Below are 23069 nucleotides of genomic sequence, written 5' to 3'. Positions count from 1 at the left end.
GATGTGGACACTGTTCTTGAGAATTCAGGTACAGTACTGTGAAAAAATGTTAGGCACTTCAGATGTTGAGATGTTATGCAATACCATCCAAGAGGCCTCTTATTGGTTCCACATTTATTCTGCAGTAGCCTACTTGAGATATCATCTGATTTATTTTCAGTACATTTTGTTGTTGTTGCTATTTTTTTTGTTGCAGTATGTATTATTGATATTGTTTAAAATGATTTAAATAATTAAGATCAGTTTTCTATTCATGGACTCATCAATTAATTGACAAATTGTTTCAGCTGTAGATCGGAATGCAGCCATTACCCATGATCTGTTACTTGTAACATTTAATCAGAAGGTTAATTTAAATCTACATTTAAATTTCCAAATTTTAGGATTGGTTGAGTCATATTTGTTATCATTCTGCAAACTTGAGACTGTGGAGCAGCAATTTCATTAGGTTAATTAAAATTGACTTAAAGGTTTAGTAAAATACTTGTATGTATCACTTATTGCCAATTTGGAATCAATTGTTTTAAAGATTCAGAAAAGCATACTTCTGCTGCAGCCACTTACTTGCAGAAAATAAATAACACAAGCAAATAAAAACTTCAATGGAATGGATTTCAGTCAAATTAACAGGATGGAACACACAATAACCAGCCAGATATGTATTTTTATGAATAAGTTGTGAAATGCTACTTTCGACAGTTTTATTTCAAAGAACTTCATCCTCCGCCTCTATGATATTTCAGAGATAAGCTTGAGACTGACAGAAACTGAAAACAAGGTGACAGCAATTACAGTAGAACAGGAAGGAATGAAAACTGAACTGCAGCTCCATGAAGACAAAAGTGGAGTAGGCTGTGAAACTGATTAATGATATGTAATGAAAAACCCATTGTATTATATAAGTAGAAATATATCTAAGAAGAGCAGTTCATTAAATATTGGTTTTCTAGTCCAAGTGGTAGAACTGGTTTTTGACAACCGATGAAAAGAAAAGTGGCAGGTCATGGGGAAAAGCTGGATGTTTCTAAGAACAAACTGGATGCCATTCAGAGGACATTTGTAGGTACTTTGATAAAAGACCAGAAGTACATGCAGTGGGGTCCAACGACTGGAGACCACGTCGTCATACATATTTTACTACAGACAATCCTGCTTAAACAAAAAATGCATTAATCAATAAAGAATTGTGGACATAAAACGTATTGTTTCAATCTTTAAAAAGGGAATCTTGTCTCCATGTTGTGTTTACAGAATCTTTGAAGTACGCATTCACTGCTGGTTTCGAGGTCTCAGGGAAGATTGGACCATACAATGCTGAAAAAACACTTGTCTATGGAAGAGTACTGACCAATGTTGGTGGGGCTTTTAACAAATATACAGGTAGTGTATGCATTACCACATGCTTCATAACATAACATGTTGAGTATTGGACAGTGATGATGAGATCTCTGATTCTTTACTGTTTCAGGTATCTTCACTGCACCAGTTAAAGGAATATACTTCTTCAGCTTTTCTGCCTTCGGTGACCAAAATGGAGAAATGGCAGCAGTCAACTTATACCATAATAATCATAAAGTCCTGCATAATTCTGAGCAGTGTACCCCTCATGCTTCACTTGCAAATTCATTAACTCTTGAGCTGGAAAGGGGAAGTGTGGTCTATATGACTATCCACGTAAATACTTGGCTTTATGAAGATAATAACTTCCGGAACACCTTCAGTGGTTTCCTACTGTATCCTCTGTGATTTTAAGGCCTTTAACAAACCATGTAAATAATTCATCAACATTTGACAGTTGATTTCACTACAATGAAAAGTAATGTGTACTGTATTTGTAAATCACAAGGCTTATTTTGCAATATACTGTAAAGGTGTCCATTAAATTGCATTCATACTTTATGACCACCTCTACTGTCCTTTATTATCAGAAATTTAACAAATAATTTATACACAGAAGTTGACTCTTGACAAGCTGACACGGAGTACAGTGTTTAGGAGTATGTCTCAAAAACCCTCCACTGATAGAGCTTATGTTTCCTTTTATGGGTTCTTTGGCTCATAATTTGATGCTGCATACAGTGTATGACCTTAATCCAGGCAACCTAATTACTCACTTGCATAAAATATGCATTAACTGCAATATTCTTAAAACTTAATTAACACTGAGCATTAGAGTGTGTATAAATATGGGCTCTGTCTCGCACAACCCTCAATAATTAGGACACCGCACAGTTACTATATGCGTCACATTTTCAAAGAATAATACCTGTTGCATTTGTCAGAAATACCAAATATTTCTGAAAAAGATTATTAAATCATCAAATAAATCATAAATAAATAAATGCATAGGATACATAAATAGAGAATTGGTATATTGCACCTCAGTGTTTCTATAGTAACATTAGCCCTGAAACTGCAGAAGTACTCTCAATCTTGCTTTGCCCTTTGTTGACAATTACTGTAAGGAAACTATCGATTTTATGTTTAAAAAGAAAAGACTATTCAGATACTTCTGTGCCACTACAGTCCTAAATGTATGATGATGACATTTCTAAGCATAAGGGACTGTGTGTACTGTATAGGCATACACACAGGTATGTACAGTACATGGAAGAGAGAAATTAGTGTGCGTGTTGGAGGCAGTGACACATTATCTTAATGGATGTGAACAATGTCAGGGCTTCTTCTCTTTTTCTTTTTTTTGAAAAGGAGAAAAACAGAGCCACTGTAGAGGTACCTGAATATTATAAAACCCTGTACATCTATATGGACATGTATTGATGCACACAGCCCCTGTTACCATGGTAATATCAAATAGGACTAAGGCATGACATAAATCACATAGTAAAGTCCAAAAATTCTGTTGCACCAACAGCTTCAACTGCTCCAACAGTCAGGTTAGGTCTTTTAAAGACCTAGTTAAGTCATTTTATTCACACTGCTCCTTTAACCATTGTAGGCAGGGAGCTAAAGTGTCAAAGAAAATCTAGCATTGCATACAGGGTTTGCTCCAGTGCACAAACAGACAAGTGGGTGGACCAGCACCACCACCCCTGACATCTGCGCTGAGGAGTGGAGAAACATGGTAATAAGACAGAGGGTGGAGCTGATTGTCACCGAGACTCCACTTCAATACTGGAGAGACAAAGTAGCTAATGTGCAGGGTGAGAACGCATGCAAATGAAATGTTGCAGCTAATGCTGGAACCAGCAGCAATATCACAATATGAGACATTGTGGCAGTCTGTTACATGTTGAATGTACATGTATTTGCTATTGACAGTTTCACATCAAGCACATGAGATCCATCTACAGCACAGGAGGTTAGGAGACACAGGATAAATATTCAGTGCAGAAAGCCAAGACCCAGAGAGCCAAAACACCAGATTCAGGACCAAGTTATAGCCTGCTGGTCTCAAGGAGGTTTGTGTGTGTTCATCTCTCCATGTGTAAGTGCGCAGGTATTATATTTCTATTGATTTAGGCTATATTTGCCATGGGGAGAAAGGATGGATAACAGACATCAGATAAATCCAATTTGGAGTGCAACAGCAGAGGAAGAGCAAACTGAAATAAATAAATACAGAAATATAAATACGATTTAAAAGGCAAGTTGTAATAACTCAAGAGGACACGTCAATGTCAAGAGTACATAAGAATTCAAGCAGTATGATGGTGACTGTTTTTATAAACTATTCAACACCATTGACTCAGTTAGTGATGCGGTCCCATGTTAAATGGAAAATAGGGGTGGGTGTTATTATAGTAGACAGGTGAATATTAATCACATTCCCAGAGGTAGAAACTGATTACACAGATATCAGAAAGTAATAAAAAACAATTATAATCTCATCACGCTGCACATGGATGAGAAACATAATTATTGGCTAGGGACCCAAATGTTAAGCAGTTTCTTTAATCAGTAGTTGACCATAATAACAATCAATAATCATTTTCACATTAGATCAGAGTCAGACTAAATGTGTTGGACATGCAGTTCCTAATGATTAAAGCAAGGTCTGATGCTTTTTCCTTTTAAAATCTGCAGCCTTTATCAGTGAATATCTTCTTATGAAAGAGATTACCGCAATCTCATCACAGTGGACTCAGGTTTGCATGACGCTACATCCTTTCATATGGTTTGAATCTTGGCGGCCCAACCCCTCCTAAGATTCATTGCACACAAGTTATGAATCACTTTTGAGTAAGCAAACAGGTGGACTCCTCAAATAAGACAGCAGCTGGGGATAGATAGGAAATCCTCTGCAGACCAGACCATCTCATTTGGTCTGATCTTTGATCTTAGATTCTGTGTCCTGCCCCCGGAATGAAACACTGAAGTCTGACATTTTCAGAGCTCTGTGCTGCAGTGTTCATCAGCACAACTGCAAAGACAAGGAACACATAACCCACACACCACAACTTATTTATTACATGTGCATCTCCAACTCATTAAGTAAAGGCCAGCAGCTTGTGGCACAACCTGGCATTTGTATCATTTGCATACTGTTAATATATTTATTGATAATCACTTAATCTTTGACATTCCTGTTTCTATTTTTTTCTTGTTTCATGTCTCTGGAGAAAATGTTTAGAATATCACGCTCAGCTACAAATCCTTTGACAAACCAGAGACTGTAAAGAGTCGATATCATTTCTGTAACATTATCATTCTGCTCCTCTTTCTGCTTGCTTTCCTTTCTCCTTCCATCTCCTATCTCACACTTACTGCTCCTCTTTTCTACTCCGCTTACCCTATCATTCCTCTTCTCTCCTCTCCTTCCCTCCCCTCTCTTCTCCTCTTGTTTCCATTCTGTATTGATCTTGTATGTACAGTATAAATGAATTTTGTCTGCTATGAATTTATGGGGCCCTCTAGCTTTCATAAATTTATCCTCCGCCATCTCCTCCACTCCTAAATATTCGGGCCTCTAAGGTAGTTTGAAGAGCTATGCACATCTTCCCTGATGGCAAAAGGCCAACCACACAAATCCGGAGAATACGACATATTAAGCCTTGCCTATACACACACACACACCCACATTTGCACTCCTATCCTTGTGAGGACATTCATTGACAAAAATGCATTCCTGGCCCCTTCCCTTAACCATTACAATTAAATGCCTAACTCCACATCTAACATAAATCTAATAGTAACCTGAACCCTAAAACCAAATCCTTTGAAATCGTGAAGACCAGCCGAGATGTGACTTTTGCAAGGTGTTCTACCCCCGTAGGCACTGCTATAAGTCTAACTCAAACTGGTCCTCACAAAGACGACATAACACTAATGCGCGCTCAAATGCACACGAGCACAGACACACACACACACACATATACTCAGGGGGAATGAAACAATATAACATTATAATCTGGGGTGGCTGTAGTGTGTTTTTTCCCCCCTCATATCTGTGCCTCAGGCCTTTCCATTATTGTAATGCTTCCTATTCGGACTGTGCAAGTAACCTTGTGTGTGTGTGTGTGTGTGTGTGTGTGTGTGCGTGACTGATAGTAATTCTGCATCTCAAAGGAACTGTTATTACTTCTAGCTGAGTTGATGGGTGTAAACGGAAGAGAACATGTAGACGCACGCACATACACACATTTTGAACAACATAATATGTCTACTTTGGGTTTACAGACATAATGATGAAAACAATTATATGTGCAACAAAGCAAGGCAGATGAAAAAGATGTTGTTGCATAAAATATACCTGTTCTATAAAAGGTATATACATGCACTGAAAGGAAATGAAAAAAAAAAAAACTATGGCAACATGAAATATTGTCACTGGCTTGTACTATTTTACTGCTGGAGTGAATGGTGACAGCAGTGTAATGAATATGACTGGACAACAAGTTTTCCATCTTCAAACAAGCCTTTCTAAATTTGCCTCAGGTTAATCCTCAGCTGTATTTACTATTACTTTGCTGTCTTGCTACTTGTCACCGTAAAAAAAAAAAAAAAAAAAAGCAGACAAGGAGAAAATGAGATAAATCATAATTTCATTTTTTCTTGATGCTGCAGTTATATATTTAATTCATTAAGATTAATTATAACTGCATCTTTTGTCTTCTTAGTACAACCAAACAGAGGTACAAAGGCATATTTCAAGAATTTGTTGTATGAGAACTCAAAAGAAATTAGATTTTCTTAGGTTCTGCAAAAAGCACTAGGGTGAGTATTGGGAACATCAGGACATACGATAACAGTGGCCAAAAAGGCAACACTCTCCAGTCCTGTTTTAACAAAGATGTTGTGCAATACTGAGAAATAAGTGATGAAAGCAGAAGAGAAATGGAGAGTTAATGACTAAGTAAAAGGAAAGTGATGTGGCAATTAGATCAGAATCCCTGTAGGAATCACAATTGAGTACCCTCTATTAATGGACACACACACACACATGTGCACTGCTATGAAGGCACCGACAGTCTAATCTAGAGTGGTCTCTCAAAGGCCTCATCTTCACTTTAGTTTCATACTCTGTCTCTCAGCTTGAGAGGAGGAAGTGGATGAAATGACAGAGGCTCTCTCAGTGGACAGAGTAGGATGTGTATCTGCAGGTCACTAACAGCCTCGAGGCAAATTCTTGCTGTTGCACACACAGACAAGATTGTGCAACCATAGACACACACATTTTGTAGCTGTGTTCTTGTAAGTGTGTGTATGCTGTGAGTGTTTTGTGTGTTCCTCATACAGGGAAAGATCTGCCTATCGCTCAGTCTCTAGTCAGGGAGATAAATTAACTTTAATGACCTGGGACCCGCTGTGGTGAGAATGAGGTTATGAAGATATATTCAGGTGACTGGACGCTATCACAGATATGAAGCTGTAATTCACCTCTTCTCTTCTTTCATCTAGCTCCGCACCACCCACCTTTTTCTTTTCTTTTTTTTTTTTAAACCGCACCTGCTGATTCACTTGGGTTTTGCAAAGAAAGCACTTTGGAAAGTACAAGCCGATACTTGGAGGGTATGCTACAGTCATGCATAAAAAAGGATGATGAATTATAGTTATAATAATCCTCACTACAAACATAAAATTTCTCAGCAACTGCGCACGCAGAACACTTAACACAGCCACAAGATCCCTGCTACCTGCCTTAAAAAATTTTTTTGATAAAGAGCAGAAAGTAGCCTGATATATTCCACTAGATAATATATTAGCAGACTGACTGGCATTACTGACACACCCACAGCACAAACACAGTGACACTGACATCCTATTGGAGTCTCATTACTCACCACCTGTCAAATATCCAACATTGATTTGCATTTTTTCCTTGGTTTGATTCACTTACTATCCGGATCTCATCACCTTATTAGAAACTTCACTCTAAATTAGACACTCAGATATTTCATGGCATTTTCTTCAAAACAGAGAACCAAGCCCGAGTGGCAAACAAAGGTGCTTGTTCTCTATATAACCAGTAGCACAAGCAACCTCTTCCCTTCACAGGGAGTCAGTTGATTTAATGTGAATGTAACAAAATACATTTTCAAAAAGATGCTTGTCCTTAAAGGTCCTTGCATCTGTGTTTCAACTGAGGATAATCCAGTTTATTTAAAATAAGATGGCATGGGTTATTTGGTGGGAAAGTCAAACATTTTGCTCAGCTGTTTTTACCCCACACTCCTGAAGTGGTAAACATCAGGTGGTGCATGCGATATGAGAGTGGCTGTGGCTAATAATGTGTGTTTTTTTCAAGAGTTTCTCTCGAGACCTTTCCCAGTGCAGATAACGGCCCAGAAAATATCAAAGACTGATACATTGTTGATATACAGTGAGCCTCCTGGGGGGTCGGGGGGTGTTGATTCTACGTGGTTCACACCCCGCACACCCCAGAAAAATCCTCATGGTACACACGGCCCAGTTTGAATCCAGTAAAAAAGCAAGACTTAAGCTCACAGCATGGAAGCAACTGTTCTGTTTTTCTTAAATATTTCTTTCTTGTTATTTCTTTTGTTTTAAGATTTAGCTCAAAGTTAAATTTTAACCCGACCTATCCCAACACTTTAGGGGGTTAGATACTAAAAGTCAGAAATGAAAGATCAATGAATTAGGTCCATATGGTTATACCTTCCAAGCGATGTCTTATTATACTGTATGTCTGAATAAGCTATCCCTAAATAGCTTCATAAACAAATGATGCCCCACTGGGAAAAGAAAAATAGATTGCGTAGTCACTGTGAGAGCCTCTTTTCTTTTCCCCTCTCTTCCTCCTCCTCCTCCTCCTCTTCAGTGTGTGTGCACATCTCTCCCCACTATATTTGTCATTAAAAGGGACTAAGCATTTCATTACAAGTCTACTGAGCTCCCACTGTGTCATTGAAGCCAGAAGCCAGAATGTGGCTTTCCTTTCTTAGAGATGCTAATAACAGAATCAAAGGGGGGATCACGTGTTTATGCATGCAAGTCTGTGTTTGTATATCTGTGTATTCTAGTAATACTGATGTAATCGCAGGCTCAAGTCCAATTAGCCTAGAGGGTAACTATGTAATAATCCCTACCCCTGGGCATAATGGCCTATTAAAGCAGCAGTGGACAGAATAAATGAGTGTGTCTAAGAGGAGAGAAAAAAAGGGAGAGAGAGAGAAAATAACATAAAATAAGGAAAAGCAAGAAATAAGGAGTAGGGAAAGAATTGTTCATTTACCTTAATGATGAATGTGTTCAAAAGTTTGGCTTCGTGTGTAGCTGTTGTGGAACTCAAGTAATAAAACCACCTGTCAAAGCCTCTGGTTACAAATCTTTTCACAGGTTTTAATTCAACATGTAAAACATTGAATCTATAATGGGCTTTTTGTTTACTGTCATTCATGACAGGGGAAGCAGAAAATAGTTGTTGTTACAGCTCGAGGCATTTAGAGAGTATGGAGAGGTGTGATACAACCCAGACCAGGGGGAAAAGCTTTAACTAAGAATGTGACATGATTTTCATAATATTGATGGCACAATATACTGTAGTTATCGTGATGATACAGGGAGACAGGCAGAAGAAAATACTGCATATGTGCAATCCATGTTATCAGATTGCATCACAAGTATGTTTGCCTTAAAGTAATGTGTGAAATGAGTGTAAAGTAGTGGCATCTTTCAGTCAGCAGAGGATGTACCATTAGTATGCATCACTTTTTCAGCAGGAAGTTTCTAAATGTGGATTAAGTTTTCTAAAACTCAACCAAACATGCCACACATGAGAAAAACACACACATGCAATAAGTCAGTTTAGCTACTGTATCAAAAAATTCCCACACTGTTTTCTCTTGAGCTAAACCATGACCTGACTTTGATGAGTTTGAATAAGTAACTTATTCTTGGCTTTTACTGGTTATACTGATTAAAAGTGGTTGGACTTGTGGTCCAAGTGTCGCGTTAACATACTGTAATGTTAAAGAAGACAATTTACAGTTAAACTGACAACACATCTTTATGTGGGTGTATTTGTGACAACTCACCTGATGATAAGTCCACTTGATAGTTTCTGGTCGTGGTTGACACGTTGATATGAACTACGATCTTGCTGTCGTCAAGGGAGATCTCCAATGTGCCATCGTCAAGATTACTGAAGAGGAGGAGTCCATCAGGGTTCCACGTACGAAACTGGAAACCCACAGATACTATGTTGTGACCGGGCCGACCTGGCAGCTGCAGGAAGCTGGTGGCGTTGAAAAAGACCGGGAAGTTGTGGGTCTCCAGGCAGGAGAAGGAGAGGTTACGCTGTTAAAACAGATTTAGAGAGAGAGGAAGAGGGATAAAGTCAAAAACAAAACTAATCCCATGAGCCTGGGCTTGTATGTGAAGCTGCCTGAATGATGTAAATGTCCTAACACTTTGTAGCAATCATGTATTTGTTTACCAGGTTTTTGTTGCTTTGAATCTAGCCTCTGCGTGTTCACTGTCAGATGTTCCTGACTGAAGCTGGTTTCAAAGACTGATGCTGCTCGTACACATTACAAAAAGGTGGGTTTTTTTTGACTCGCCCCGTCTTTGAACGAAAGGCTGAACAATAACCTGGGTGCTGTGCAGGAGGAAAACAAATCCTAGTGTGGAATTTAGGCACTAATTATCACTCAGCTTCTCCATCCATGTGCTGTTAATCAAATCATTAGCAAATGCACAATATTGAGCTGACTTGCCAACTATAGATGATTCCTGATTGGATCTGTTTTGATGAGAAAAGAATGGCTGTGTGAGTATCAGAGAGAATTAGAGGTGCAGCTTTAATGAACTTGATTAGTGCCTAAATTTGTTCAGTCAGTTCACTAGAGATTGGAGATGATATCCTCGATGTCCACCACTGAGAAAGAACAGGAGATTGGAAAAGGTGACTGCTCTGAGACTTTATAGTCCATCAAAGACCATTCAGTATCTTATTTTAAGGAGGGGGGGGGGACTTAATGAGCCAAAGTTATTGTACTTCCAGCAGTCATCCAGAGTGATGTTTATTAGATGTTGAGAAGACATAGACATCTGATATACTTCTTTTTGTGTTAAAAAAGGTTAAAAGTAATTCCGCCGTTCTAAGTTGCAATGAAATGGCAGCCATGGTGTCAACAGGGAGCACAAAGACAGGAGGCAAACACATGGATGGGTCAGTTGTATCTGATTAATTATGAATCTGTTCAGCTATTTTTGGTGCAGTAAATAATTTGCCCCCTCACTCAGGTCAGATACAAAGTTAGTGTGACAATAATGAGTATGTTCAGTGCTCAGCAGATTTTCCTTACAAAGCTGGAGGTGTCGAGCTTCTTTCGACGGGCCAGGTCTGTTATGTTGTCTCCATTGTAGTTGATGCTCTCCATGCAGCCTTTAAAGTTCTTCCTCCCTCCTCCAACTGGCTTCCCACTGTATGGCATCCCTCCAAAACTCAACTAGAGAGAGACAGAGGCCAAAGAAGTTAAAAGAGATGAAAAAATATGTATATTTAGAATTATTTTGCATTATGTTGTTTCTTGCTGTAATGCTAAACCATTGAAAGAGACCACAAAAAATGAAAAAAAAAAAATTGACTGTTATTATTCAGCCAGTTTCCCACTTAAGAAGGATTAAAAGTCATTTTACGGACATTGTAATATCATATTACACATCATCAATATGAAAGACACACTCAATTTGCTTGTGAGAGTCACAGTAAGAGTCTCAAATGGATTGTTATGAAAAATGTCCCTGATGGACAAGAGCACTGAGAGTATCTGTGTCATAAGGACGTGTTTGGATAACGTTTGTGTGAAGAGGAATGACCTGGATATTCACAGAGGTTATTTTTAAATGTGGCGGAATCAAGCTAATGACAAATACTGTAGTGCCTCCTTTAGGCCAGTGTGATAGCATGCAGATGGTGCCGGTCTAATCCATACTCACTCATTTAACATGTGCTTTGTGTCAAGCACAAATAAAAACAACAAGATATTTGGTCAACAATCCATCAAGGTCAGTATTGGAAAATCAACTTTTTTTTTTCTTTTTTTTCCAAATATTATTGTTATTGGTTGTACATTATAGAGTGAGGTTTCAGACTATTGGACCCCACTGTACATTATATACATTTATATGTGCCTGCTGGAGCAGTGGGAGACGGCATTAAAGAAAAGAAGACAGTGGTTTGTGGGGAACAGATGTGTTCAGAGGAGGTCTGAGGCGGGGAGATGGAGGCTAATAAACAAGCATCTGGTGGAGGCGGCGAAGGACACAGAACTGATGAAAATGTAAACCGAGTTCCATTTTTTTTTTTTTTTTTTGGTTGTTCTCATGTGTTCAGATCTTTTTTTTTTCTTTCAACCATGGCGCTAAACTCTGAGGGAAGACAAGATGATGGAGGGTGGTGTGCAATTACCAGTCGATATGTGTCTGTCTATCTCAATGTGTGTGTGTGTTTGTATGTGTCTGTGGTGACGCTCCAGTAGTCTTGGTAATTACTGCCAAGGGTAGACACAAATGCACCCAGATATTTAGTCTACAGGCATAAATGGGAGCAGGAGGTACACACACATGTAAGATGTGTCTGTGTGTACTGTATATGTGTGTGTGTATGTGTGTGTGTGTGTGTGCGCGCATGTGTGTACTTGGACAGCTATACGTGTGAGGACCAGTTTGAGTTTTAAACGATCAGAGTGAGGACATTTTGGGAAAGTGAGGACATTTTGGCTGGTTCTCACTTTCTCAGACCCCTTCCAAGGACTGTTTGATGGTTAAGACTTAATAATAACTAGTGGTTAAGGTTAGGGATTTGTTTTGGATGGTTAAGGTTAGGGTAAGGGGCTAGGGAATACATTATGTCAATGAGTGTCCTCACAAAGATAGCCATACAATACATTTGTGTGTATGGACTTGATGGAGTACAGTGTGAGTAAAACCTAGCCACAATTTTGCAGTCTGTAAAGAGACTCAGTCAGGCAGTAACACCGCCAAGATCCATTCTGGGTTCACCACAGACACACAACATGCACGCGCACACAAAACCTCCTGGTTCACCCTGTTGTATAGATTTCCCTGAAGAACCCTTAATTCAACAGCTTCAGTTTAATTGGACTGTGGTTTGTCCTGCCCCATTTCCCCCGTATCCTACTTAACACTGGAATACATCAGCCATATCAGCAATACATGGTAAAGGTCACACACGCACACACAAACATATCAATACAAACCCACTCACAAACAGCACTACACCCCAATATATGGATTCACCACACAAAGCTTAACGAGTGCATTTCATAGCCATTATGCATTTCACAATCAATTTCCTCCTTTAGGTATTATTAGCGAAACATTTTGCATTCCATTACTGACTGACATTAATTATGTGAGTTTCATGGATTAGCATTATAGCACAATGTGAAGCCAATATCTAATTTCCTGTGTGTTATCAATGTACTGTAAAGACCGAAGAGAACAAGCTACCAGCAGTTAGATTAGTTGTTGGTAAAAATGCGGTTGCCAAATCAGTAAAGAGGCCTGGAAACACTAAATAAAAAAAAATGTTTGAAGAATAAAAACAAAATCACAAGGACAGTTAACTATGATAAGTAATTAGCTGTCAAAGGACAACCATGTTTGGTTAGCAGTTTTGGGGAGTTCTGTTTGCATCTAAAATTTGCTTCAATAGGAAGCAACTATGGAAGCCGAGAACATTGGTACTGTCAGGGCTCGTACTCACACATAAATGTAGCTCCTAACTTGGAGAAAAGTCATGGTAGAGGGTAAAAATCAGTCAATAGAACTCCTAACTCACTGAGACCGTATTACAAAGAATGGCAAAATACAACAGTACCCCAACATTGAGCTCATTACCATTATAACATTATTTTAATTGAGAGTTACAGGAGGGCATGTCGTATACAACACAATATTCAATGATTAGTTGGTTGAGTTATTGATTAGGTGACCGTCTTCCATCACATCCACAGAGTTGAATTTTATGTGTAGCTTATAATTAGTCCTACATTTGTTTATCCTGAATGGTTAACAACAACTTATTATCTCTACCTACTAGACTAACAGGGTCCAGAGCAGAGAGAAAACGGGCTCAACTTTCTGACTGTTAAACAAAATGTTACACTTAAAATTAACCTATTTGCTTTTATACAGTCACAAATTCAAAACAGTATTAAGTGAGAACATCAGCTGATGTTTTGGTTATTCTTGTCCTCTGTGGTGTCCCAGTTCTTTTCTCCCTAATTGAATTCACCCACAACTGCCTGTGCATAGCTGTTGAATCATTAGCATCTCAAAGGAGGTTTTATTATGAATATGATATATGACAGAAGATGAAGAAAAACATGTAGCAAATATTTTCTATTACATGGTATATTTCCCAGTGGTTTCCTGTGTTTAAACATGTATGGTGTCAGGATTTTTTGGGCTGGGTTAACTCACCTCATAGTCCAAATCTAGATGGTCAAACTCTCCATTGGTCCTGAAATGCTGAGTGTGTCTGTCCATGGTGAAGTTGACATTACGACGGTAGCGCTCAATCACCACTGAGTGCCAGTGATTGTCATCCAAGAGGCTGCCAGTGGTCACAGAGGTGTGACCCAGGATAGAGCCGTACTGGTTACTACCTGTAATTAACATGTCATAATAATATCAGTTAGAAAAACACAGGCTTTGGACACTGTGTAACAAAATGTTGAATAAAACATAGGTGTTGAATAGCTTAAAGGCAGTTATTTGAATAGTCAGTCAGTTTTTATTTAGCTAAAACTATACCGTCTCCATAAAACTAAAGTATTTTTGTTGCCTGCATGTGTTTAGTTTATTTACATACTTATTCAAGCTATGGAATATAGCAGGATTACAGGCTGACTCAATTTTACAGTACACTGAACAGGTTGATTCAGATCTTTATACTGTGGTTTGACATGTTTACAAATCAAGTCTTCTTCACATACAGTACATTAAAAAACAATTATGGGTAATTCTTGTAAGAATTTACTAATAATGAGACATCTGACATTTCTTCAATGGCCTGAAGTGAAGTTATGCTGAAATAGATTTTGTTGTTAGTCCATGTGTGGGAATGTATCACCACTGTTGATGCTTCCGAGCAGCAGTGAGACATCCTTAAAGGTTAAAGCACTCCTGTCAGCAACACAGCTGGTCAACGGTGAGTGATGCTCCACACACTTATGGATTGTTGCGGCTGCTGTTCACAATGTAAAGGGTAAAAAGCTCTGCTTGAATGCTTTATGTTTGTTATAAGATCAGGGTGTCTTGAAAGCAAACCTATGCGTTTGTTTTCTGCAAATTATTCATCTTGCGTTGAATTTCTAATTTTGACCTTTTTATGGTCGTGTTTAGGCGTCCCAAACTCATCCTGGGGATACCACTGCTGTTAACAAGTGTAGGATTTCATTGATTCAAGTGTTATTTTCTATTGAACATACAGTAATCCTGTCAGGGAAGACATTTTCTTATGAATTGGCGGTTGAAATGAGTGTGATTGATTAGAGCTATAATTTCTTGTTTGACAAAAATGGCATTTCCGGTTATTGTCAAGAATAAAATGATGGTGTTGATTCTCAATTAGCCTCAATTACAACCACAAGCATCAGACTGAACTATTAGTAAGTATAAAACTAAGTATATGTCTAAGTAAATGACACACACCCAAGTTTATCTGCAGCAGCAGCTTAGCCTTGTGAAGCTCCAGGGTGATGTAGTCTCCCTGCTGTCCTTCCCCATGGAGAATCACACCCTCGCTTTCTGAGGTCTTGAACCTTAGTGCAATCACATCTTTAATGATCTTCATCTTCTTCATCTGCACATATGGTATACAAACACAGATTATTAATATTCAATGGAAAAAGGAAGAAAAATAAAGTAAAAACATCCGTTTTTCATTTGAATTTTAAGAAATAATGATACAAGACAGCATGAACTCTAATCTCGCAGCTGCCAACTTTATTTATTTCCCACTATATTGCATTTCATTATTTTTACCCTTAATGTACCAAAATTAATTCTTGGAAAGATTTATTCAACAGAAAATACATTGCAAAGTAGTTAATCCTGTACCTTAAAGCGATAAGAGATAACACCCTGTCCATCAAAGTTGATCACATCCGCCCCTAAAACACACACATGACAGAGAAATAAACAGAGACAGAGAGAACAAAGAGGTTAGTTATCAATGAAATCAACAACACACATAAAAGCAACAGAAATGTGCCTATGTGCAATGATGATGAAGATGGGCTGTGGGAATGTAATATCCACTGGGTGTATTTGCCACCTGAATTGGCAGTAGTTTAAAAATGGAAACTTTACAGGTTGCTATTGCTGCAAGGAAATTTTATTGTTTCAAGTGATATTGTACCCAATAGCCATTTTCATCGAAGACATTGCGACGTGCCACAGCAGTAAAAAGCAGAGGTGTAAATAATAAAATTAATGATGGCTGAATATCATTCAGACGATTTGGTCTCCGGATGCTGGCAATGTACACGTTGTCTCACTGGCACATTACTGAATTACTGGGAAAGCTGAATTAAACAAAGCCATTGTTAAATTCAGCACTTACACCTTTGCTTTTACGACCATAACAAGTCAAGATGTCTGCTGTGAAGAAAAAGGCCTGTGGCGAATAATTTCAATGGCTTTAAATATTTGCCAGAAAATATGCAAAACACATGCAGATGTACAAACAGTGCTGCTGTGAAAATTGCTTTCTGTTAACAGTGACACTTGTTGACAATAAAAATAAAAAATAAAATCCATTGCATAGGGTTTGGACTAAACTAGTAAGAATATTACATAATAAAACATATTTATTTACAAGTAAATGTGAAACGCTACATATATTCTTCCAGGTGATGGACAATTTGAACTCTAGTATGGTAAAAATAGACAAAATATATTCCGTAACCAAGTAGCAGGAAACTTCAACACAAGAAGATGATGTTGTTGAATGTGGAGAGGATATGACAGATTGGATCATCTTATATATAGACATACTCATGCACACTCACACTGCCTCTCAATCTTATGTACTCCCTTGCTTCTTTACATGACACACACACACTCACTCACATACACACAGACACTCCTGCCGAGCCTGCCCTTTCATGATAAACACCTGGGAAGGGAGGGGCGCACAGGAAATTACATCTGTTCCCTTTGTTCTAACTTCAGTGTTTCTGAAATGATCCCATGCTGCCTCTCACTGGGTACAAATACATGCCTTTCAATCCTCACTGCTTTACCCTTCACTGTTGTTCTTGCAGTAGTTCTTGCTCTCTATTTCCCCTTTCATCTTCCTCCATTACTCTGCCCTCGACTCCACTTCTTATTTTGTCCCCCTCTTTGGTTTCGCAGTTTCACTTCTTCCTTCCATCACTTCATTTGCTTCATCCCCTCCTCTCTCTCTCTGACTTTTTCCCCTGGCTCCTCTCATCATTGTTCTCAGTCACGTTTATGGTACAAACAGTGGTAGTAGCTGACAGTTTTCCAATTGTTTTATGAGAGCTAGGTGTGCTGCTCAGAAAATGGTTGCTGTGTGAGCCGAGGCCTTGATGTCAGGAAGGAGACTCTATGGACGATGGAGGAGTTTTCCACCACCTGCAGACCACTGGGCGATGGAGAGAATAAGAGAGAAAGAGGGCGAGAGCTTGTGATGCAATGTAACACTGGAGGACTACTTGGTCTCTATCAAGGACAGCTGTGACGGTTATGCACACAAGATGGCCATGGTTTTGAGAGCCTGACCCAGGAGAGCAAGCCGTTTTGGACCCTGACCCAGATGGTGTTTTTCCACAAGAGATGTGAAGCCAGGGTGATTGAGGTGCGCAGCTGTGACAGCCAATATAATCTTCAAATAGATGACGCTGGCAGACATTATTTATCAGCATGTGAAAATTAGACACCGCTTTCAGTACATAATTGTTAAAGCACCTGCAAAATGGTAAAGGGTGGGAAATGAGGTGTATACAAATACCAAGAGCAACAATACGATGGTTGCTATGCAGCTTGCCAGTGCTAAAAATCTCATTTTGGGACTGAACTCATGATGATTACACTTTAAATCTACAATCCATGTTTCCATCATGTTTACGATATTTAGTTATTCTAAATTTTACAACACACACTGTCCTTCAGACTAAATACATATTTTGTGTTATATTAGATAATCGACAAAACAAAATAGACATGAAAGCTTTCTTTTTTACAGTCTGTTATTTGACAGCCAGGGGAAGGATGATCTGCACCGCCAAAGAAAAAAAAGTGACTTTTTCTTTTTTTTCTTTCTCTGTTAATTATGGAACCATGCAGGTCCTCGTACCCCCAGACATCTATCAGAGACACTAGCTGACATTAGCTTGGCTACATACACATGCATCACTGCAGCGTTCCTGCTCATTATTTTTGCTAATTAGTCTGTTTAAAGCATTGCCACCGAGATGCCACCTGCAAGGCAAAGTGAAGGTGCACTTAACTGGTATTTAGTATTTATAATGTTTAATTGTATCCATATCAACAAGTATTACCACTCTGGCAGCAAACAAGGCGGCTGTAAGTAGAAAAATTGTCTGTTACTGTATGACCTTCTTGCATCAAACTTAGGATTTACCTGCTTCAAATGAATGGAGATCGAATACATTTGCATTATTGATTAGTTGATTGATCACCATGAAGATGAAATTTATTTAATACTAACAGCACTGTACTATGACACTATTTCCCCCTCCCTTTTTCCCTTCACACTTATTACACCCCTCAGCCTGAAGGCTACAACGATGCTCTTTCAGGTGTTTATGTGTTTGGCCTCAGTCCTACTACAGAGATAGATGCTATCCATAAACAAATTTACATAAATACATTTCTTTGACTCGACAGATGATGATGGTGATGCATCACCTTGACAACAGATTTAAAGTTGGCATAAATAGGCCACAGGTTGAAGACAGATTTGATATGCTTGCATCCTTTTGAAATTCTGCTTGCATGAGAGCGACTGCGTTTGTATAGAAAATTTAATTTGTACTACTATGTTTCTGTCTGACTTCCCTTTCTCTCACATACAGGCTCGACTATTTCCTGACTCATCTATGAAATAATTGATTTTCTGTTGATCCTATGTTAATCAAAATGGAAATAAGCATGTAAATTTCACAGCATGGTGGATCATGTCTCCTTTATAGCCTCTAGCTCTGGCACGGGCACATAGACAGCCTTTCACTGCAAAGTCCCAGATGAGTCATAATAGGGTTGCATTTAATTATCGTACATTTTCCAAACCTAGAATTATCATCTACAACCAACATATTTTGTGATTATGCTGGAAACATTACATCTACAGTATATTTATCTGCCTCCTTCTCCTCCTACCACTACTCTTTTGTGCTTTCCTCTTTCATCCTCTGTTCTTTGTCATTTCCCAACCCTGTGTTTTTCCATTCTTTTCATCTTTCTAAGTCAAGAGAAACATACAGTTGGGGAGTTTTGGATGGGTAGATGAACAGACAAATGCATGAGCTCTGACTGAATGCTGAAAAAAGGAGCAGTGACAGAGTAATCATGAGAAAGCACTGCAGGCTTCAAAACACAGCTGACAGACAACTTTGAAAGATGACGCACCCAACAGGGTGTGTGTGTGTGTCAAAGTATATGTGTGTCTGTGTATGTCTGTGTGTGGAAGTGTCTCTCTCTCTCTGTGTCATCACCAATATCCGTGTTGTAAGCAGGTGTTTACCTGATGTATTTATGGTGCATCTCGTCTGACAGATGTCAAGGCGTGGCGGACAACATTCATATCTTTCAGAAACACAGACATTCTCTGCATTTATTTGGCCTAGAAACTGATACATTCTTTTAATAGTACTATTGTTTACTTCAGACACTGACAACCAATTGGTCTGTCTGTCTTCTCAAATGATAATAGACGGAGATAACATCAACAGTAGATGTTGCTGAGGCTGAAAAGGGAGAACTCATTATGCATTGCTGTTCAAATCTTTCTAAACCTCAGTCTAATTCTACAGTTGTGTATGTCGGAGGATTTGAGAGTAGAATATTTGTCCTCATGGGATATATGGCTTATAAAATGGAAATATTTGATAGCTAGAAAATTCTGATGGATGTAGGCTATTTGTCAAATAAATGGTTCTGTTTGAAAATCAAGTTGGACCTTTTTTTATATTATTTCTTGACATCTCAGCACACCTTTTTCATAACAGACATTTTGACTTGTTCTACTAGAGCAAGCACAGGTCTTACTAATCCTACAAGTTCTTCAACTGGAACAGCCAGATACTGTAGATCTTCACCTACCCTATAACACAAACCATGGGAGCTTTTGCACAGCTATTGTGTTGTCATAAACATGCATAAACATGCAGGGTGGACCACTGAGGATGTACTTGACCTTTTGTCACCATGGTTACAAAACAAAATAAGCAGTTTGGCTTGTGAAATGATTATGATTTGCTTGGACACTAAATGGTGTCAAAGTCCTGACTCATCCATGGAATGGATGAGAAGTTAAATTCCATTCATTTTCTATGGTAATGGAGGGCACTGCTTGGCAAGGCATTGTGGGAGTTGAGGTGAGGCTGGGTTGAAAGTTAAAACAATTTAAACTATATTCATATTCATGAGAAAATTCACAGTTATGGTGATGACACACTGGAAAAAAACAAACTGCATGACATAACATCAGCAACCTCTCGATTGTTGCTGTGGACTTACATTTTCAACCAGTTTTTACTTGTGACACTGGAGCAGAGGACATGAATCCCAGTATGTGTATCCAGAGCAGTTACATTTTCTGACTCAGCACTACAATTGCTTTTTCTTGTGAGTTTTTAGGGGATCTACACCATAACCTCCTTATGTTGTGATTTCTATGAAAACATTCAAACCTAACTGTGGGTTGTTAGCATAACATCGGTGTGTGCTCTATTCTGTTCAGTATCCCAGGTCAGTACTGTACGACAGCGAGCCAGCAGCCAGGATCCTGCAAAAGTGCTCCGGCAGCAAAAGAAATGGTAACTTAGGATTACATTTTTATGCATAAACCCTCCACACACTCAGATGGCAATTACAGGCAGCAGGTGTTGAATTTTAGCAGGCCCTTTGTAGGAAGATTTCTATGTTCCTATCACACTGTCGTTGTCCTTAGTCATATTGTCATTCTGAAGTTGTCTGCTTCTTCAGTGTCTTACAGAAAAATACTGGACTAATTACCTCACAGGCACTATTCAAAGCAGATGTTGCTGAAATAAACTGTGCCTTTAAAGGTCCAGTGTGTAAAATGGGAGGAAAACCGTGACATCAAGTGTTCAGATTCTAGTTGGCATCGCTCACATCCGCGAAGTGACTCGTTTACCACGACTGGGATGACTGGGAGTATTTCAGGAGCATGGAGCAATGAGGAGAAGATCTAAACCATTTTACAATATGTCTGCTCATCTTCATCTTCATCTTCTTTCCTTCTGCCGAACGCAAAACTCTCTGGCTGGCTGGATTTTCCGCTCGGGCTGCCGTACAAACATGGTGGCGTAAGATGGGGACACTCTCTAAAGCAAGACCCTTGCTATATGAATATATAAAAGAATAATTATAAGACTACGAAAAAAAACACATTTTATTTTATAGCGATTATACACAAATATATGTGTAGTATATTTAGATTTTCCCAATAAACCTTGCCACATATTACTCACTGGACCTTTAAAGAAAATGTGGCATGGAACAACACTGAAAATCTAACGATCAAAGTTTTTATAGTCCTAATTAACATCACTGAGAACAGTACTGCATTCTTATAGTGGTTCAAGTGATTCTAATGAAAGAAGTACAGCAACAAGTTGACTTTAACTTAGCATAAATGCAACCAAATGCATTGGAAGTGAGTTGTATTGCAGTTGAATTAGAACGAGAGTGTAGTGCTAACTATAAGGGGAGAGGTGACTGGTATACACTTTGTCTGTACACACACACACACACACGTATGAACCTGTGTGTCTGCTGTGTGTGTGTGTATTGCATCTTGTCATTCCTTATCATTACTGACTTGCTTTTCTGTTACATGGGTAGGAAATGAAACAAGGGAAATATAATCAAAAGGCTGATGTCTGACTGGAATGCAACTCATGCCCTTGTATTCACGCACAGACGTACACACTCACAGACATATCCACACACAGTGTAATCGCATCTCTGGAATGAAAGATATACGCGTGTCACTTATAACAGTAATTTATGCAGAGCCTTAATTGAAAATTGTTATCAAAATCAATTTGGCAGCCTTTAATAGGATGAGAGCAAAGAGGCTGCAAGAGAGTTAGTTCCCTGGATGATACATTTGTTACAAAGCAGGAGACAGTGTGTGAATGTCTATGTATCTGTATGTGAGTCTGTCTATAACTACACGCTGCATATTTCTGTACATAGAGTTTTTCTGTTCCAGGCATGGTCTGTGTTTGATTTATACAATATATAGAAGTACAACAGCTCACAGAGAAAAATAAACACTGTGATTGGCATTAATAAAAACATCATTACGCTTTCCCCATGGATCCATAATAGAAACTATTAATACAACTTGTACAGTGGGAACAGGTTCACAGTGTAGGTGAGTGTGACTGTGTGTTTGCCAACACTCACAGTAGGAGCAACCGTAGACTTCTATTCGCAGGCCAATCCTTCCCTCCTCACTCCACTCCAGCGGGACGAGCCTGAGGAAGCGGGCCACGATCTCTTGCTGCAGCTCATGGCGGACCGAGCTCTCCGAATTTGAGTTTCCAGAGAAGGCCTGTGAACCCAGTCACGTACACACACATACACACACAGACAAAAACAAGAGTATTTGTTTGACTTTCTGTCTCATCCAGCTTTGAAGGTGCACAGTCAGTGACAGTGTTGTGCCTATGTAAAATTGCCCACTGTCAGTTACACTTTAACTGTTAACTTTGTGGATCTAGAAAAGTGTACACTGATGATGTTTTGATGTTTTGTTTTTGGCTTTTGCAACTATGAGATTTACTGGAATCTCTTAATGTATATCTAAGTGCTGTTAAAGTTAAGGCGTTAATTTTGGCGATTCATTTTAAACATTTAATGCATGGGATTTATAACTTATTATAACTGTGTCTTGATTACTATTGGAGACTGACAGTTAAATGTTTAAATGTTGCATTTGTATATGAGTGGAAAAGAGAATCACAACAGAAAAGACGCAGTTTCCTGGAAACCAAAGGTAGAAAAAAAGCCCAAAGAGACAAGACTCGCCTGAGCTATGATTTGGGCAAAGAGAGGACATTGCCTTTCCTTTCCTCTTTTCTCCTCTCCACCCTATAACTACAACCTAATCCACCTCGCCACAGTTCCTGAACTCTTTTCAGTCCTCTCTGAAATGAGCATATACATCATAACCTCTTTCCCTGCGCTTTCATTCTACACACATACTGTACATACTGTACATAACACTTTGCACAAACTATTGTGGAGAAACACCGCTATTAGCCCAGCAGGTAACTAGAAGAGAACAACACACTAGGCTGCCATGTGTTATTTTAGATAAGACATGAAGTGGGCAGGGAAGTGGATGAGTGAAGGGGGAAAAAAGCTCT

The 23069-nt window shown here is 38.8% G+C and overlaps 1 protein-coding gene across 2 annotated transcripts in view; it reads right to left on the bottom strand.

Annotated features, from left to right (window-relative positions):
- The window catches only part of cntnap2a (contactin associated protein 2a), a 316348-nt gene that overhangs the window by 132724 nt on the left and 160555 nt on the right, over positions 1–23069 (bottom strand). For both annotated transcript variants that reach the window (XM_085763401.1, XM_085763400.1), the window contains exons 4-9: positions 22105–22252; positions 15517–15569; positions 15109–15259; positions 13876–14060; positions 10731–10874; positions 9459–9720 (exon numbers count right to left, since the gene is read on the bottom strand). In XM_085763401.1, coding sequence (XP_085619527.1) covers positions 9459–9720; positions 10731–10874; positions 13876–14060; positions 15109–15259; positions 15517–15569; positions 22105–22252 — 943 coding nt within the window. The remainder of the gene's footprint in view (positions 1–9458; positions 9721–10730; positions 10875–13875; positions 14061–15108; positions 15260–15516; positions 15570–22104; positions 22253–23069) is intronic.

The sequence above is a fragment of the Trachurus japonicus genome, chromosome 20, assembly GCF_045865225.1.
Source record: "Trachurus japonicus isolate A0001 chromosome 20, Traja_1.0".
NCBI classification, from domain to species: domain Eukaryota; kingdom Metazoa; phylum Chordata; class Actinopteri; order Carangiformes; family Carangidae; genus Trachurus; species Trachurus japonicus.
This window is presented reverse-complemented; position numbering and strand designations above follow the sequence as displayed.